General features: G+C 43.7%; 2 protein-coding genes across 2 annotated transcripts; both read left to right on the top strand.

Annotated features, from left to right (window-relative positions):
* Positions 1 to 237: 237 nt before the first annotated feature.
* Positions 238 to 11,673, top strand: melk (maternal embryonic leucine zipper kinase). Its single transcript, XM_061065192.1, has 17 exons — positions 238 to 342; positions 1,939 to 2,024; positions 2,577 to 2,693; positions 2,782 to 2,925; positions 3,653 to 3,721; positions 3,908 to 4,000; positions 4,262 to 4,360; positions 4,621 to 4,689; positions 4,989 to 5,087; positions 5,446 to 5,532; positions 5,680 to 5,811; positions 6,419 to 6,583; positions 6,718 to 7,012; positions 9,226 to 9,319; positions 10,284 to 10,440; positions 10,530 to 10,633; positions 10,754 to 11,673. The coding sequence occupies exons 1-17, from the start codon at positions 264 to 266 to the stop codon at positions 10,929 to 10,931; spliced, it is 2,067 nt and encodes a 688-aa protein (XP_060921175.1). The 5' UTR covers positions 238 to 263; the 3' UTR covers positions 10,932 to 11,673.
* Positions 11,674 to 16,540: 4,867 nt separating this feature from the next.
* Positions 16,541 to 18,138, top strand: LOC132954998 (golgin subfamily A member 6-like protein 22). The gene is made up of 2 exons (XM_061027587.1): positions 16,541 to 16,569; positions 16,740 to 18,138. Exons 1-2 carry the CDS (start codon positions 16,541 to 16,543, stop codon positions 18,136 to 18,138), a joined length of 1,428 nt encoding a protein of 475 aa, XP_060883570.1.
* Positions 18,139 to 19,359: the final 1,221 nt, after the last annotated feature.

The raw sequence follows: 19,359 nt of genomic DNA, 5'->3' as shown, positions 1-19,359 counted from the left end.
AACGTTTAGAAGCTGTATTCCGTTATCTCGTTGTAGCCTTTAGACTTTAATATTTTATTTTTCGTGATTTTAATGTTTTCTTTTGGCTGCGTTTTCAGTTTTTATTGACGTTAGCTCTGCAGTAAGGTGTTACGTTATGTTTAATCCTAAAGATGTTGTGTACTCTTTGTTTACTTTAGTGTTTCAGTGAGGTGATGTTTCTGATTTAAAGCGTTTTCTCCTCCCGCAGGAAGGTTCGTGTTTGTGCGGCTGCAGCAGGGAGGATGCCGGTGGAGAGGACGGAGCAGCGCGGAGCCGACGAGCTCTACAAGTATTATGAAATCTACGACACGATCGGTTCAGGTAATCTATCAAGAATCAATCAAACTAACTTTGTATAGTCCCGATTTACAACAACTGTTATCTCAAGACACTTTACAAAAGAACAGGTCAAAGATCCTACTCAGTGTTATATTTAGGGCTGGGCGATATGACCTCAAATCAACACCTCGATTAATCGAACATTTGACCTCGATTACGATTAATGAACGATTATTTTTGTTTTTTGCCCTCATAGTTATACTTCAGAAGGTCAACACTTTTATTTTAATTTTCAGGTCTAATTACAGATTTTTTTCCTCGACTGTTTAAAGGTTCTTGTTTTAATTACACATATATTTTTATCCCTGCATATCCATTATAAGTCTATTTTTAATTGCACACTTTAAGTTTGATTCATGTAGGGCAGGGGTAGGCAACTTGCGGCCCCCACCAACCTTCAACGTGGCCCTCAGATCAATTTTTACAGATCAATTCATTAGAAACATGAAGAAAACATGACAAAATCTGCCATGAAATCATAAAAAACAGAAATATGTCCATAATAATATTTGATCACTGGTATAGTTTGAGTTGAATTTGAGACATAATTGATTGTAATCGTTTTTGTATCCTACTATTTGGCCCTCTGGCAGTGAGAATTAAATGAATGTGGCCCTTTCTGTGCCCATCCCTGATCTAGAGGTATTCTTTAAATCGGTTTTGTGGTTTAATTTGTAACAAATGTTTCATGTCATGTACGTCTTTGTAACCTGCTACTGGATGCTTTGAATTTCCCTCGAGATCAATAAAGTATCTATCTATCTATCTATCTGTCTATCTATCTATCTGTCTATCTGTCTATCTATCTATCTGTCTAGTTCACTGACATGGTCTCTACTGTAAATGTGAGAGTGCATATCTGATGAACTATTTTGTGGTTATTTATTGAATATTTTGAAATGAAATCAAAGCATCGCTTGAAATTAAAATGACAGATTTTAGGTAGAAATTAACTTCTCTAAAACGGTAGAAAATAAATAACTTTCATTTCTTGCAGCGTTTACATTTGACCTGTTCGGTGTCTTCTTCCCTAAAGACAAAATGTGTCCAAACGACGGACATTGCTTCCATATGTGGATTGACTCCGCCCTGAAAATAATCAAAGTAATCGACATGGGCAAGATTACGTCGGTTGGTTCTGAATGTCGGTTTCGATTAATTGCCCTAGTTATATTAAAAAGGCAAGAAAAAACTTTTTTACTCAAGCAAATCCAGACTCATGTTGAACAGCCGTCTGCAGAAACTGTGTTGGCTTGGACTGTGGGATAGAGGGAGATGCAGGAGGAATCAGATAGATGTTTAGCTACAGTGTCAGTAATAATGGTACAAGTATGTGTAGTACTAGCAGTAAGATCTAAGTATGAAATGGACTGATCAGTCTAATATTAACATTAGAAACTGTAATGATGATGAAACAGAGAGGAGGACTGAGTATGTTCATTATAGAGGTTGAAGTTGAGCATCTCTAAAATTCACTTATGACTGATAATAGATGTCATGACAACTTTAACGGTTGTCACGGGTAACACAACTCCATCATTGTGTTCTGAACCTTTTGTGTGTGTGTGTGTTTTCCAGGAGGCTTTGCTAAAGTCAAGCTGGGCCGACACATCCTGACCGGAGAGAAGGTCGCCATTAAAATCATGAACAAGAAGGATTTAGGGGTGAGTCAAAGACACCACTTGTTTAATCGTGTCACATGCTTACGTTCAAGCTTCTGTGAGCAGTTCTGAGTTGGTTATGAAACAGGTTGAAATGAATACTGATCCTATTTTTATTACCTAAAAAAGCAAACGTGACCATGAGCACTGAGCAGACAGGATTATTATTTCTATATTGCGATTTTGAATGCATAAAATTTCTGCAGGTGATAGTTGGCAGATGATGCGACTTTAGCTGTATGCACTCCCTGAAAACTGAGAATTTCAGGAGGACTGCCCCTGAAACCCTCCTGATCTGGTTGTTCAAACATGCACCACCACAGTGTCTATGTAACAACAGAGTCTGCTAAATAACTTTATAAAGAGAATATCAGCTTTTACACCGATAAGAGTTGTTTAACAGAACCACAATATCGGCCAAAGAGCATAGAAGAACACAGAGGCTCTTTGTAACTTATTCTTCATTATATATTTGCAGACTAAATAAAGCTCTTCTGATGTAAAACAAAAACACAGATTAAATTAAACTTAATAACAAAGCGTTCATCGTCCTAGGATGACCTTCCTCGTGTGAAGGTGGAGATAGACGCCATGAAGAACCTGAGTCACCAGCACGTCTGTCGTCTCTACCACGTCATAGAGACCTCCACCCAGATCTTCATGGTGCTGGAGGTAAGTGAGAGATTACACAGATTGTGTTTATATGAGTCAGCTTGATTATAAAGTGTTACTTCTCTCTCTCTCTCTCTCTCTCTATCAGTACTGTCCAGGAGGAGAGTTGTTCGACTACATCATAGCAAAGGACCGTCTGTCAGAGGAGGAGACCAGAGTGTTCCTCAGACAGATTGTGTCTGCCATGGCCTACGTCCACAGCCAGGGATACGCACACAGGGACCTCAAACCGGTATGACCAAACAATATAAATAAATTATCTTTAAAAAAAGTCAAATGATTGTGTTGGTCCGAATTAAAAACTAGACTTTTTCAAATTAAAAGTCTGATTTATATTGTACAAAGTCAGATTTCTCAAAGTAAGTCTAACAAACTCAGGTAGGAGTCGATTTACTCTTTCATGTATTCACCTCAATCAGCTCTAAAGTGGAACTAAGTGTTCTGCAAGTGCTCATCAGTTCCCACGCCGAACGGCATAAACGTGTAAGAGAAGAAAACAAAACGATGGTATCAACATGGCGAGTGCTAGAGAGCGACAATCAGGCATTTGTGGACGGACTAGGAGACACAGTTTGTCATGTCCGCTGGAAGAGTCCGTTCACCTTTGGACTAACAGTCAGTTTGGCGCTTGCTCGCTTGTGTGTCAGTTATTTGGTGATGTGACGTAACAGGTCAACGAGGAGACGGTCCAATAGCAGCATGCTGAAAGGGGACATCTCGAAGCGGAGTCAACCCCCGCTACCGTCAATAAATCAATTCTCCTGCTGTGTTTGTGAACTGGGACGAGGACAGTAGTCAGACCGAAGGCCTAATTGAGCTGTAACTGTAGTTTAACCGTGCGTGTTTAAGTCCTGACTGATGACATGTGGAGGATGAACTGGAGGAAACTACTGAAACATGTTCACTTGATCAAAGCTTTTCAAATGTCTGCTGTGATGTTTTTTCTCTCTGAACTGTAGGAGAACTTACTGATTGATGAAAACCACAACTTGAAACTGATCGACTTTGGATTGTGTGCCAAACCTAAGGTACAGGACTACATTCATTGTCTCGTTGAGTAGTGACAAATGGGATCAGATATGGGGTTTAATAGGAGATGCTGTGTGGACACTAATGGATTAAAATAGTTTTTTTTACATGGCTATCAGTGCCAAAAAAAAAACAAATATACTGTGTGGTGTGGTGTGGCTTTCATGTGTTCATCTCTGTCTCAGGGAGGTTTGGAGTTCCAGCTGATGACTTGTTGTGGGAGTCCTGCGTACGCTGCTCCTGAACTCATCCAGGGGAAAGCGTACATCGGTTCGGAGGTGAGCGCCCCCGCGTTTACTAAACTTTTAAGAGCAATCAGCGTTGCCACATAAAGATTAGTCGTTATTTAAATCCACAAAAATGGTACTTTTATTTATATATATATAAGTTGTGATTACCTGCCCGTTCCACATTTCTGCTTTTTTCATGGTGTCTTGATCATATCTGCCGATGCATGACTCAGTGCAAGCGAGCTGTGAAATCCTACCTGTAACACTTGAGGCTGAAATGCTGCTGTGTGCTGATGTGTGACCCTCCAGGCTGATGTGTGGAGTATGGGAGTGCTGCTGTTCGCTCTGCTCTGCGGATACCTTCCCTTCGATGATGACAACTGCATGGTCCTCTACAGGAAGATTACAGTAAGAGTGCTGACTTCTTTTCCCAAGCAGCTGGATATCACAGGGAAAAAAAAAAAATTTGACAACCTGACAGCAAACTTAGCGATGAAATTAATTTCTACTCTTTATTATTAAACCTTTGAAAACGAGCCCTCTCACTTTAAAGTGATTATTTCGTTTTGTTTATTGTGCACCTCTGCACTGTGAAGCATGATGTTTGTTTTCAGATTTTAGTGGATCAATTATCCATGATGTGTTCTTGTTTGTCTTGTTGTCTCCAGAGAGGTAAATATGATAACCCCCAGTGGCTCTCTCCAGGTAGTGTCCTCCTCCTCAACCAGATGATGCAGGTATATAATAAACCTCTTTTTTTAAACCCTCTTTAATCTACACAGAGTCGCCCTGTCTTTATTTATTCAGTCCATAAGCAAGCAGTTTATTACAAACTGATTCTCACTGCTGCAGAAGACGTCAACTGTCTGTCTTTATGTCATGTTAGCTTGCTTGTAGGTGAACTGAAAGAAAATTAAATTGAAATTTCAGATGTTTTAAAAAAAGATGATTCAGGGATAATTTCCTTTTGACACTATTTTACATGGATTCTGTATCTCTTGCATACTGAGTTGTAGTTTCTGTGTTTGTCCTGTAGGTGGACCCAAAGCGCCGTATTAGTGTTCGTCATCTGCTGGACCATCCCTGGGTGACCAAGGACTACAACAGCCCTGTGGAGTGGCACAGCAGGCAGCCGGTACACACACACACACACACACACACACACACACACACACACACACACACTTACACTAACTGTATTACAGATATAAAGAGTTCTGAAATGACAGCACTGAGACAAACACCATCAAAGCTTTGAACTTCTTTAAGCCACTAGGTGACCTCAGCATGTGTCTATTGATAGAAATCTGAACATTTGATTTATTCCATTTCATTTTTCCTAATAACATCTAGCCACTACAAATGTCGACTTTTCTGACACGCTTCAAAGATTTTTATTATGACAACGTTTTTTCTTATTGGCTCTCATTGTTCTGGTCCACACTTACAAGAGGAATATCTGTCTTTGAGAACACACCTGGTCTTCTTTGTAGCTCGGCCACATAGATGAGGACTGTATCACTGAGATGGCTGTCAACATGAAGCGATCGAGGCAGAGCACCACAGCGCTGGTTAACGAGGTGTGTGTTGATGTTTGTTGTGCTGATCAGTTCATTTTCATGTGTTGTGGATTTGTAAAAAAAATAATTTGTAGTATCCTGTGAAATGATCATCTTTACGTTATTTGTACCTGATATACAGTCTTTAATGCGTCTCTACTCCTGCAGTGGCGCTATGATCAGACCACAGCCACCTACCTGCTGCTGCTGGCAAAGAAGCAGAGGGGCAAACCTGTCCGCCTGCGCCCTGAACGAACCGTCTGTGAGGACTCTTGCTCTCCGCTGCACCAGGGACGACAGGTCAGGCTCAGGAACACAAAACCCCCAAGATGCTTTGAACATTTGACTGGCTGTTTCCAAACCCAGATACTGCTCTACAGCCTACTACCTACTCCAACAGAGCATGCTGCATACTAACAGAACCGTTAGTATGCTGTTAGCAACATCCTGATGCACCTCCTCTGCACATCACAACACTTCATGAGTCATGTGTTTCTGTTCTGAACAACATTTACCCGTCAGACAACAATATAAACACTTTCATTACTGATGCAGCTACGCACTCATTTTAACATTTTTCGACCACAGTATTATAATACAGTAACTTTAATTTATTCCCTTCTTGTTGTCTGACTAGCAAGCAACACTATTGACTAGACCTGAGAGCTGCAATGCATTGTGGGGCGGTTGAGTATGACCAGTGAGCTCCTGTGTCACACTTACAAACGTAGGCCGGTCTTGTAAACATCCAGGTGTGTTGCATACACACACAATGTCATACCGTGAATACTGAACGCACTTCTTACTCGAGGTGACGTCATGCTCGTTTGTTTTTGACGCTGACTCTAAAACGTTTCCATGTGTTGCTTTGGATCGGCTTCTTCTTATTTTTGTCTCTCGCCCTCAGACCAGAGAGGTGCTTCACTTAAGCGAGGATGAAGACGCAGTGATCGTGGGCTCTCTGGACTTCTGCTCAGAATACATTGATGATTGCCCGTGGGTTTCAGTCTCACAATACACACCCCAGGGGGCCAGAGGTCAGCCAGATGGAGCCGCAAACCCCAAGGACACGGTATGTGACAGCTGGATTGGTAGTGTGTGTCTCCGCTGTCTACCTTTAAATCTGGATTAAAATACTTGTCTTTAGGCTTGTTAGCCGTGGTGTAGAGCTACGCATTTATCTCCTTTTCTTCTGTATTCCTAAAGAGACTAGCATCTCCATCAGTGGAGAGAAGATGCGGTTACAGCCCGACCCCAGAGAGGGGGCGAACAACGGCGCAGCAGCAGCGCCAGGAGAGGAGGTGCAGAGAGCAGGAGCAAATCAGTGAGAACAAGGAGAATGTGGCCGTGCAGGAGAGAGATGTTGACATATTTGTGTTGCCTCCTCCTCGAACCCCCGCGTCCAGTAAGAAGAACGCACGGGCCAACAAGAATGTGTTGACCACGCCCAACCAAAATACAAACGCTGACGGCGCTAAACCCAACTCAGGCACACCTAAAGGTAAGAGAAATCTCTTGTTACTGGGCCAGTGGGAACAATGGAGTGCTGCCTGCAGGCTTCAGTTCATCAGGCACTTTATTTGTACGCTGTAATTGTTTTTCCTTCCAAACAAGAGCTTCAAGTACAATCTCTATTAGATTATTTGCATTAGCCAACTGCCCCTCTCCACGTTGCTCTCTTTCATTTATCTGCTCCCCCCCCCCCCCCCACACACACACACACTCGGTCTCATGCAGCTCTCATAATCACGAGTGCCACATCCACATGCCCCACATTTGCAAGTAAATTGTCTTCTGGTAATAAACTCATTTATTGGTCCTGTTTTTATTCCAAAGCCACTCGTATTTCTATGATTTAGCTGTCATAGCACTACTGAAAAATGGACACACACACACACACACACACACACACACACACTTATCACTGTCAACTCAAAGGTGAGGTTATTATCAGGAAGCTAATTCTACTCGCTTATCTATAAATTAAGGACGTTAATATGAATGGAGGATCATTAAACTCCTAATTATTTGTCAAAGTGACAAAGATGTCCGTCCTTATTGGTTTCTTTTTTCCTTTTTTCCTCGGACACTAACCACTAACTCGCCTGTCGGTGGGGACGGCCTGCTGCTATTGAACTTTGAGTAGTCAGAAGACTAGAAAATAAATATACAAGCTCAGTCCATCTACCAATTGTAATACAGCAATGAGTAAAGTAACTTGAGATAACTTTTGTTTTAATTTGGTTTTATACAGACAGATAAGATTGATTGATTAATAAGGATGTCAAAATGTTCAATACTCTAATAGTTTTTAAAGTCATGTATTTTAAAACGGTACAATCTCCATTTTTAATAATGGATGGTACCCAAAATAGCAAAGCTTGACAAAAACTTACGATCTTCAATCCTGTTCTTAACCGATGCTGCTGCAAGCAAAAGAGAACGAGCACTGCCTTTATTGCACATATTTGTTGCCATGGTATCAAAACAAGTGTCACTAGTACCATTTGTTTTTATATCTGAAGTTTAAAGTTCTGGTATCATGAAAACCTTTGTGCCAAAGCTGACCTAGTTGGTGTGAAACCTGCTGGACTCCTGCTCTGTGTTCACCCTCCTCTTCTGTAACCTACAGTACAGACATGCTGCCTCTGACACAAACACACACACACACACACACACACACACACACACAATGTGGTCTGTGTGTGTGTGTGTCCCTAGGTGTGTGCTGTGACAGGTGTAGCTGTCTCTTTCCTCTGCTCACTGTCCCACGTGGGCTGTAGTGACATGTGTTCTCTTGCCACTAAAGCCTAGCTCTGGCTTTGTGTTTGTGTGTGTGTGTGTGTGTGTGTTTGTGTTTGTGTGTGTGTTTGTGTGTGTGTGTGTGTGTGTGTGTGTGTGTTTGTGTGTGTGTGTGTGTGTGTGTGTGTGTGTGTGTGTGATGGTGTGTGTGTGTGAGGCTCAATGTCAAAGCAGGCCAGGTCCATGCATAAAAGCAAAGGGCTATACTGGTCACTTTCTCAGTTTATTTCCTTTAGAGAGGACTTCTGAAAGTCTGTCTTATGTGCTCTTGTTTCAAACTAAGCGATGCTGAGTGACACTAAACTTAAACTAGTGATGTCACAATGTTAGAAATTAAACTTCACAAACAATATGTGGTATGTTTCGATACCACAAAAACAAGAAACAATAAAATATTGGGAGCCTAGGTTTTTGCTTCTAATGACCAAAAATTGTGAGCAGACTGTCTTATATGCACGAATACACGCCACCTCCTCTGTCTGCTCTCTGTCTGTTTGTAAGAGACAAAACTTAACTTTAACATCAAAAGGACGTGATGAATATCTATCAGTCTAATGTCAGTGTTTGCAAAGCTGTCGATGTGAACGGACCACCGCTGCTCTCTGTTGCTCGAGACAACTTTGGGTTAAAAATATGACCAGTCAGGGGCGCCGGTAGCTTAGTGGTTAGTGCGCCCGCCCCATGTGCAGAGGCTGAAGCCCTCCCGAGCAGGCGTTCAAATCCGACCTGTGGCTCCTTTCCCGCATGTCTGTCCCCACTCCGCCTGATTTCTGACCCTACCCACTGTCCCGTCTCTAAAATAAAAAGATACAATGCATTTTTTCCCTATGAAAGTAGGACATATTCTGTGTTTTTTTTAAGTGCAATGGGATGATTGTTCATGGCGTGTTTCTGTCCTCCTGTGTGCTGTAGGTGGAGTCAGTGCCTCTACAGAGCAGAGTCAGAAGAAAGCAGAGAACAATGAAAGTGCAAACATGGAAATGCTGGCCTTCAGTCCTGAGAGAAGGTGAGTGAGCAGCGGGGGGAAGACGGCCCTGAGGGGAAAGAAACTGAGTCAAGACTAGGGGATGTTTTGAAGCAGCCTAATGGGTTAAATACTGATGATGATCTGCTAAGAATCGGGGTATGAAAAGATAATAACCATATAATTGTGTATAAGACAAACTTTAAACCCTTTTTTTATTTTTCATCTAAAAAGTCGGCTGTATACACACTGCATACATCCTGACACAAATGAATATTCACCTCCCTTCATTGTGTATTGCAAGTGGCTGCTTCTCTGTGCAAACTAGCTGGGATGCATCAGGGAGCGGATCAAGTTTTTCTCCCTCATGAGTTCAAAATCATGCATTAAAAAAAAAAACCAGTGGTATACTGATGAGTAAGTTAACCTTGTGGAGAGTTGGTCTGGTTGAAAAGACTCTTCAATAAAAGGCATCAAGTGACCAGCAGAGGTTTGCCTAGAGTTGTGCTACCTTGATCAACGTAAGGCTCAGAGCTGAAGGCCTGCAGGCTTGCAAGCTCTGTGTAATGAAAACAGACAGTATTAGCAGGAGATGCACAGAAACTGCACGATGTGGACTTTGCTGAACGCTATGGAAACCTTTAATAAAGAGGAAAGTTTAAACCTCTGGGAGACCTTCACAAACAGACTGCTTCTTATATACCAGTGTGACTTATATTCAGGACTTTACAGTATTAAGAGACAGAAAAGTCAGCACACAAATGTCCTTTAAGTTTCCTTTATCCGGGTAAGAACAGATAAAATACAACAAACGTGTTTCAGCACTAGGCCTTCATCAGGACATTTGTGTGCTGACTTGTCTTCGTGCACCTCAAATCGTATTTACTGTCGATGGCGCTCCTTTTTTTTGTTGTTTTAGGACTCCAGGAGTCACTTTAATGTTTGTTGTCCTAACGGTGAAATGTAAAGCTGTGACTACAAACATGAGCCCCCGTGTGCTCTCCAGGTCTCGCTCGTTGGACATGGCTGTTACAGGAAGCAGCGGGAAGAAGAAGAAAGGAGGAAAGGTGTTCGGTTCTCTGGAGAGAGGTCTGGACAAGATGATCACCATGCTCACTCCCAGCAAGAGGCGAGCCCTGCGCGACGGCCCGCGCAAGATCAAGGCATGTTGTCACGCGTGTCTTTTCACCTGCTCTGTAGTCACACAGGCTGTTTGGACACATCTCAACATTTCTGTGACTTTATCTTCTAGGTGCAGTACAACGTGACTCTGACCAGTCAGACCAACCCAGACCAGGTGCTAAACCAGATCCTCTCCATCCTGCCGGACAAAAACATCGACTTCACACAGAAGGGGTAAAAAAAAAAAAAAATAAAAACACACACACGTCTTATCCTCCTTTCTGAACAGAAAGAACACTCCATTTTTGATCCAACCCTGATGTGTGTGCGTCTTCTTCTTTGCCCTTCATTCAGCTATACCCTCAAGTGTCGAACATATGGCGACTTTGGAAAGGTGACCATGGAGTTTGAGTTGGAGGTGTGTCTGCTGCAGAGGCCCGAGGTGGTCGGGGTCCGCCGTCAGAGGCTGAAAGGAGACGCCTGGGTCTACAAGCACCTGGTGGAGGACATACTGGCCACATCCAGGATCTAAATAACGCACTTTCCCGACCATTTCACCCACTGTCTAAGGACGCAGTGACGGTGGTGATCTCTGGATTACATCGCTGAATACCTGTATCTACACAAATACTCTCAGGACAAACACATCAACAGACAGTATGTGAACGCTGAGGGTAAAAAAAAAACGTCTTAGAGCTTGTTAACAGAGGAGGTGGTCTTCACCCGTTAATGATCAGTCCTGAATTATTCTCAGTAAATATTTGAACCTGTCCTCAGGCCAGCCTGCCACCCCTAGAGGACATGGTACATGAAATCTATGAGCATTACATGACACGTCTTCCTGTACAGAATATCTTGTTTTATGTAGCATGTTGTTGTTTTACTTCTCCTCAGCTTGAATCTGAGCTCGGTCAACCCTCGGGAGATGATCGTGTATATGTATGAAATGTAACAACGCTCTGCACAGCATACCTTCTGGCTACGTATTACCATATTTATGTGTGGATGTTGTTATTCCCCCCCTTTAGGTGCTAAACTTGATTGAATAAGAGAAAGAAGAAGCAGAGCATTACTAATTTGCTGTCGTCGTTGTTTTTGATGTACATGTGTTTACTCTTCCTCCATCATGACACTTTTACATGGTTGTCTCTTGTGTGTGTGTAGCGTCTTTTTCCAACTTCTTCTTCTCCGTCTTTGTCCTGTTTTAAACTGTCACATCGTGTTTGTACGATTCCTACTGAAGAAGGAAAATAAATGATTTCTGGTCGATTGAATGTTCTCGTGTTTATGGAGACTTGAGATTGAGATTGATATATTTATGCTTTTGACATCAGACGTTCAGTTTTATTTATTTTTTTCTGCATTCAGACGTTTGATGGAGCAGTGGTGTGTTTTACACTCTGTCATCGTCCTTCTGTTCTCCTCCTCCTCGTCACTCCTCTTTGGTTCGCAGTTTGACGGCGACAGTTTCTCTTCATGACAGCAAACATTTAGTTACCACCAGTTAAATAAGTGGTGAAAGGTGTCCAACATCTACCTTGTTTAATTCACTCACTGTAGGTACTACACATTTAATAATTACATTTTTATTTTTCTGTAATGATCACTCACGTACTCGGAATATTCCCAAAGCTCTGACAGAAAATTCAAAAAGTAATCCAACCGAGTTCAAACTGTCAGAGTCAGATCTTTACATCGGGTTGTTCAAAAGAAGAAAGAATAACGTGATCAGGTAAACTCATTCTGCTTTTTATCTGAATAAAATCTCCAGTTTGAGTTCTTCAAAACCTTTGAGTGGGATTAGGATGATTTAGGTTGTTGATCTTTAAAAGTCTGCCTCTCAATCAAGGTGATCCAATCCAGTGTATCTTTGAAACACCTGGATAAAAAAATGAGCTGCGTTACATGATCCATGGTGAGATAAAACCTTTTAAACTGTGTCCAGGTCATTAAACTGAACAGATTGTGATGTTCTGAAGAGCTTTTACTCCTACATTGAAGGATAATAATGACTCCTTGACACTCAGAATGGTATATGATCATTGTTATGGTGGAAGCGGCTGTAGGAGCGTGATTGTTATGACCGCGTGAATGACTAAATAATGATGATCATTGCCTGAAACATCGGAGAAAAGTAAATCTGGGCTTGTCCCCCCCCTCCCGACTCCAAGACAGGGAAGCCACTTAGTCAGAGCAGTGCCGCTGCTGACTGGCGTTTATTAGTGGCAGGTTCTCCTTGATGTCTCAGCAGGGAGGAGAAGGGTAACGGTGGGTGGAGGTGATGATGGGGGGGGGGGGTTATCCTTAATGGAGTCTGAGAGGAGGAGGGTGATGGGCAAGATAGTTTAAGACGAGGTGAAGGTTGTAGGGAAGAAAAAATCTGCCTCGGCCCGTATTCTCCGTACTCGTTCTGTTGTGGTGATGAGTCCTGCTGGGTGGAGGTTGGAGGATCAGAGCTGTGTGTGTGTGTGTGTGTGTGTGTTTGTGTTCAACAGCTGTAAACATGTTTGTCACACATCAGAGAGACTCCTCCCTCCTTTCTGGCTGTTTCACCTTTTTCTTCTTCTGTTTCGTACAAAATAACTTCACAATGAAGCGACGGCACGGGACGGATGATTCTCGACTTCTGAAAACTTTCAGTGTGCAGCTGCAGCCTTCAGTGTTAAAATGAAGCCAAACCGGAAATGGAAGAAAAAAAACTGCAGTTCCTCGAGTGGCCACTTGAGGCTGGCTGCTAGAGCCAAGGAATCCTCATCAGGTCCCATGGTAAAATGTCCATGTTAAGAGCAGAAATAAACATGTTTACAGCCTGATTCAAAGGACATATTTGGCATCAATAGGTCATTTCTTTATTGGTACACACTGAACAATAAGGGTTAATATGTTTTATAACTCATCAGTTTGATTACAATAAGGTTAAGAGTTATCCCCAAAACAGCAGTACTAATTCCATTTTACAACCAGAAAGTACAATTGTTCAACAATGATTGAATCATCTGACTGTTGGCTGATGACAGCTGGGGTGTATGGTTTCCTCGTTCTGCAGGAGCTAACGCAAAGCTTCATTTAGTAGAGAAGGTTCCCCATATTCAGACACATCGGCCACACACTCTCTCCTCCCCACGTTTTCTGTCTCTCTTCAGCCGTCCCGTCTAATAATATCTCAAATACCATCCAAAAAAAAGAGCCTAAAGTTGATTAATTATTTTCCATTGGCCATTGACAGGACTTCAAATAAATGATAATAATGCTCCATGTCCTCTGAATGTATGGATTAATGGCTTCATGCTATCAGCAATATGAACCTCAAAGTGTTGTATGGTCACATGTTTGGAAACCACTTAGAAGACACTAATTCTCCTTTTAGGCAGTATCTACGAGTGAGGCAGCAGTGTCTCTCCTCCTGTCTCCTCTGACTCTGTACTCCTGGCTCCTCTCCGTTCCCCGCTCTCATCCTCACCTCCCTCCGTCACCCCCTGCTGCTGCTCCTGGCTGCGTCGTCTCCGTCTGTGTGTCTCTGCTGCTGACTTGTCTCCATGTGGCTCTGTACCTGCTTCACCTGGCATTGGTGATCGGAGTGGTGGCCACCCCGATCCTCATGCGGAACAAAACGGCACACAGCGACTCCACCAAACCCATATTTAGATTCTTTTGGTCTTGGACGTTGCACAGCAGGGCTGATATCTGCTGGATTACGTTCTGGTTCTGTTTTTCTTGATTAAAAATCCACTTCAATTATCCTGGACCTGCTTTTACCTTCATTAATTTAATGAACATACAACAGCGGCAGATTTTTTCCCCCCATTGATTCGGTGTTTAAATTGGCTTTGGGACAACTCTTCAAGAAGAAAAAAAAAAAAAAGCATCCTCGTGACCTAAATGAGGGTGAAAATATATGTGCTAGTTGCTTCTTTAACCACCAGCCTGCTGTTGTCCGGTTATCTATCGCTCTCATTTTCTCTCTCCTCATCTCTAAAACAGGGCCTCCCAATTATCTGCGGATTGTTGTGCTGTTTTTCCTCCATCTGCAGATGTTATCATTAGACATGCCTGTCAAATGGAGATGAGAAAAAAAAGGAAACTCAGAAAGGAATCAAAGAATTTTCTGCATTCATAGCGCCTTTAAATGTGTGTGTTTATACGGAGCGGGGCCATGCAAACCAGATTCCTGAAAAACACTAATAAAGGGAGTTAACAGGGAGAGAAACTACATGTGGTGCAGGCGTTGAGCCAAGTCGGGGGAATGCTTGGCCAACCAGTAAACAGTCTGCTGCTGACACGCTGAGGCTCCCCGATCACAGGGAAGCGTTAGAAAATTTGCACGGGGAAAAACAATTTTATCAAAACTATTAACACTCCAGCCTGAGGATGCAGCTGTAACAAGTAATGGGTGAACTTTGTGTGCAGTTGTGAACGTGTGTGAGTGTGTTTGAATGAGACAGACGGAGAGACAGAGGGGAAATGAGGCTGGATCATAGAGATTTATTACATGGCCGTGGCATCCTAATTAGCATAAAGACTGGACCGGCCCACTCAAGCAGAGAATTAAAAACCTTAATTGTGCTGTCAGCCTTCCTCTCTCTTTCCCACTGTTGACTCTACTTCATTCCCCTTCGCATTCGTCTCCGCCCCCCCCAACCCCCCCCGCCCCCCGCTCCTCCGCGCCCTCTCCTCTCCGCTTATGAAGTAGCCTCCGTCCATGCTGTTTAATTGTTGGTGATAAATGGGAAGCGGGATGTTTTGTAATTGTCTGAGAGATGGGGAGAGGAGCACGGAGATCGTCTGGAGGAAGCAGAGGAGAGGTTGTTTTTTTTTTTCTTCCTGTTTGAAAGGGTGAGAGTGAGGAGGTCGTTTATCAAACGTTTGTGTGAAGGAGGAAAATGAGCTTTGCAGACACAGGCGGTGATGTGTTAGTGGCATTTGATCACAGGCCAGACCGGGCCTACATGTGAACAAATACTAAAGTTACTTCAAAGGACGGTGGAATGGAAACGTTTGCATGAACTTACACAGCCGTGTCAAATACTCGATTCTGATTTACCAATTAGCCGTAGCAACAGTCCGCTATCCGTCGATAGCACACCGCTGTTAAGAAGAACAAACGTTGCTGTGAAGAGCAGGCGGTTGCTATGAAGAGCAGGCGGTTGCTATGGGCGGGGCTCCAATCACAGACTCTGGAGGACTAACTTTAATCATATCAATCCGCGGAAAGATGTATGGTTCATTTTACGTTGGTTCTGTTTAGAGAAAAGAGAAATAAGGTTAAAAGATGCTAAAACTGAACACTATGACAGGGAAATCTACAAAACTGAAGATGGCACATGTAGTGAACACAAAGGAACATTGTTTTAGAAACTGTGGAGTAAAGAGAGATCAGTGCGACTGATAACGGCTAGCTCGGCTCATTTGAGGAATTGTTCAGTTTAATGGAAGAAGCTAATATTATCTCTTCCAGCTCATATTGAGCGGCCCACATGGTTAACCGTTGAGATGGACGCAGCTCTGACTGTAGATTTCAATGGACTATTTGTTTAACAGAAGAAATGTATCATTTCAAAATCAATATGTTGTAAAATTGCCTTCATAAGTAAGCAGCCATGTTACAAGCATCATATTGAGCTGGATGTCAACCTGCTCATCCTGTTTGGTTCCATTTCGCCATAGCAACCTGTTCACTATACATACTCCCTAATGTAAGAGATCAAAATCTAAATGGGTGAGACTATGGTTCAAGTCCAACCTGCAGCTTCTTTCCCTTGTCATCTCTCTCCTGATTTTCAACTCTATAGTCCTGTCTAAACGAAGGCAGAAGTCACAAAAAAAACTTTTGAAAGAAGAGTTAAACTGTTTTTTTGTGGACGTTATAACACTGGCCATCAAGTGCAAGTGAGTCCTGATGGCACCAAGTGGTTTCCATAAGTACAGACAGAGCTGCAAATTCAAAAACGGACAAATTCACGGCAGAAACATGAATGATGGCAAGTCAAAAACACACACCCAGAAAATAAGTTTAAAAAAGAAAAACATTGAAAATCCAGTCATCAAAACAGAAACAAAGTTCTGCAAAGTACAGCCAGGCTCTCCAGTTCATTCTGGTTCATGCCAAAAGTAAAGCTGCTTGATTGAGGTGATCACTGCGAAATGTGGTTAACATATAACGGACTTACACAGTAAGCAGACAGATGGAGGGTGAGGGTGAGGAAGAGGAGGAGGAGGAAGAGGAGGAGGAGGAAGAGGAGGAGGAGGAGGAGGAAGAGGAGGAGGAGGAAGATGAAGAGGAGGAGGAAGAGGAGGAGGAGGAGGAAGAGGAGGAGGAGGAAGAGGAGGAGGAGGAGGAAGATGAAGAGGAGGAGGAAGATGAAGAGGAGGAAGAGGAGGAGGAGGAGGAAGAGGAGGAGGAGGAGGAAGATGAAGAGGAGGAGGAAGAGGAGGAGGAAGAGAAAGAGGAAGAGGAGGAGGAGGAAGAGGAGGAGGAGGAAGATGAGGAGGAAGAGAAAGAGGAGGAGGAAGAGAAAGAGGAGGATGAAGAGGAGGAGGAAGATGAAGAGGAGGAGGAGGAGGAGGAGGAGGAAGAAGAAGAGGAGGAGGAAGATGAAGAGGAGGAGGAGGAGGAGGAGGAGGAAGAGGAGGAGGAGGAGGAAGAGGAGGAGGAGGAGGAAGATGAAGAGGAGGAGGAAGAGGAGGAGGAAGAGAAAGAGGAAGAGGAGGAGGAGGAAGAGGAGGAGGAGGAAGAGGAGGAGGAGGAAGAGGAGGAGGAGGAGGAAGAAGAGGAGGAGGAGGAAGATGAAGAGGAGGAGGAAGAGGAGGAGGAGGAGGAAGATGTGGAAGAGGAGGAAGATGAAGAGGAGGAGGAAGAGGAGGAGGAAGATGAGGAAGATGAAGAGGAGGAGGAAGATGAGGAAGATGAAGAGGAGGAGGAAGAGGAGGAGGAGGAGGAGGAGGAGGAAGAGGAGGAGGAAGAGGAAGAGGAGGATGAAGAGGAGGAGGAGGAGGAGGAAGATGAAGAGGAGGAGGAAGAGGAGGAGGAGGAGGAGAAGGAGGAGGAAGAGGAGGAGGAGGAGGATGAAGAAGAGGATGAGGAGGAGGAAGAGGATAAAAAGGAGGAGGAAGAGGAGGATGAAGAGGAGGAGGAGGATGAAGAGGAAGAGGAGGATAAAAAGGAGGAGGAGGATGAAGAGGAGGAGGAAGAGGAGGATGAAGAGGAGGAGGAGGAAGAGGAGGAGGAAGAGGAGGAGGAGGATGAAGAGGAAGAGGAGGATAAAAAGGAGGAAGAGGAGGAGGAAGAGGAGGATGAAGAGGAGGATAAAAAGGAGGAAGAGGAGGATGAGGAGGAGGAGGAAGAGGAAGAGGAGGATAAAAAGGAGGAGGAAGAGGAGGATGAAGAGGAAGAGGAGGATAAAAAGGAGGAGGATGAAGAGGAGGATAAAAAGGAGGAGGAAGAGGAGGATGAAGAGGAAGAGGAGGATAAAAAGGAGGAGGAGGATGAAGAGGAGGATAAAAAGGAGGAGGAGGATGAAGAGGAGGATGAAGAGGAGGATGAGGAGGATGAAGATGAAGAGGAGGATAAAAAGGAGGAGGATGAAGAGGAGGATGAAGAGGAGGAGGAGGATGAAGAGGAGGAGGAGGAGGATGAGGAGGATGAGGAGGATGAAGATGAAGTGCTCTGTGAGGGTCAGTCCTGTTTGTGCGTCTCTGCTGTCAAAGCTTCTCCTGCAGCAGCAGACGAGGTTAAGACTTAAGAGGCCGACGCCGCTCACACTCCCTCTCCCTTAGCACTGACAGCCCGCCACACACACACACACACACACACACACACACACACACACACACACACACACACACACACACACACACACACACACACACACACACACACACACACACACACACACACATGTAGACACCAGCACTCAACATACACAGTTTTAAACTTTCCACCTTTCTTTTTAACCTATCTGCTCTTCTTTCCCCTCTCCGTTTCACTCTCCCTCTGCTTCACTTTCTCTCATTGTTTCCTATCTTCCCTCCTCCTCTCTTCTTCTTCTTCTTCTTCTTCTTCTTCTTCTTCTTCTCTCTCTCTAATTGGTCTCTGCTAGGTTAGCTTAGACAGGCCTATTCATCATAGCACTATCCTCAGAGACAAACCCTCAGGGAGCCGGAGGGGGGAGAGAGAGATAGACAGAGTCAGACGGGAGGGCGAAAGGGTCTGCCGCTTGTCAACCCACTCCTTTTCCCTTTTTTTTCCGTCTACTTTCTCTCTTTTTTCTGCCTCCCACCTTCCCCTCCTTGTACCGTAAATGTCAGTTTTTGCTGAGGGTAGAGGCCGGTGAGGAGGGAGGGGGGGGGGGATGTAGACACATTAGTTAGGCTATTAGTTCAACAAGCTGCTTCCATGCCTGTCAATGGTCCAACATCTACACACTGACACACATGTACACACACACACACACACACACACACTGTACTCTGACATTTGTAACATGTAGTACCTGTGTGAGGGAGTGATGTGAGTGACGGGCTGAGGTCAAGAAAAAAAAACTTTACATGGAACTACGTGTCTCATCATTTGGTATATCAGGGGGGGTCGTAATGAGTGAAACACAGCTCATAAGTACTCTGTACAAACCCCACTGTCACTGTGTTAACATCATCCGTTTGATGTGTGTGTGTGTGTGTGTGTGTGTGTGTGTGTGTGTGTGTGTGAACATGGATGCTGCTGTAAAGGGCAACGAGAGAGCTCATTCTTTGAGGTCTGAATGACTTCAGTGAAAAGGTCAAACCCCTTTTTTTCTTCACAGAGATTCTGTCAGAGTTTCTCTTGGTTTGATGAGCCAGCAGTCAGACTGACACAAGACTGTCTCGCTGCTTTTTAAAAAAAAAATACTTGCTTAATTTGCACAGTGATAAAGCCAAATGATTCAAAGAGATGAAAGGAAACAGGTGGTTTGACCCGGTCGGGC

The sequence above is a fragment of the Labrus mixtus genome, chromosome 2, assembly GCF_963584025.1.
Source record: "Labrus mixtus chromosome 2, fLabMix1.1, whole genome shotgun sequence".
Taxonomy (NCBI): Eukaryota; Metazoa; Chordata; class Actinopteri; order Labriformes; family Labridae; genus Labrus; species Labrus mixtus.
Note: the sequence above shows the minus strand (reverse complement) of the source record. Positions and strands in the feature narration are given on the sequence as shown.

What these genes read in the sequence shown, in the direction of transcription:
- melk (XM_061065192.1), top strand. Translation starts at nt 264, where the DNA reads ATGCCGGTGGAGAGGACGGAGCAGCGCGGAGCCGACGAGCTCTACAAG. An exon ending in CGCTGCACCAGGGACGACAG is followed by an intron (nt 5,812 to 6,418) that starts GTCAGGCTCAGG and finishes TCTCGCCCTCAG; the next exon opens with ACCAGAGAGGTGCTTCACTT. An exon ending in ATCGACTTCACACAGAAGGG is followed by an intron (nt 10,634 to 10,753) that starts GTAAAAAAAAAA and finishes CCCTTCATTCAG; the next exon opens with CTATACCCTCAAGTGTCGAA.
- LOC132954998 (XM_061027587.1), top strand. Translation starts at nt 16,541, where the DNA reads ATGTGGTTAACATATAACGGACTTACACA. An exon ending in ACATATAACGGACTTACACA is followed by an intron (nt 16,570 to 16,739) that starts GTAAGCAGACAG and finishes GGAGGAGGAAGA; the next exon opens with TGAAGAGGAGGAGGAAGATG.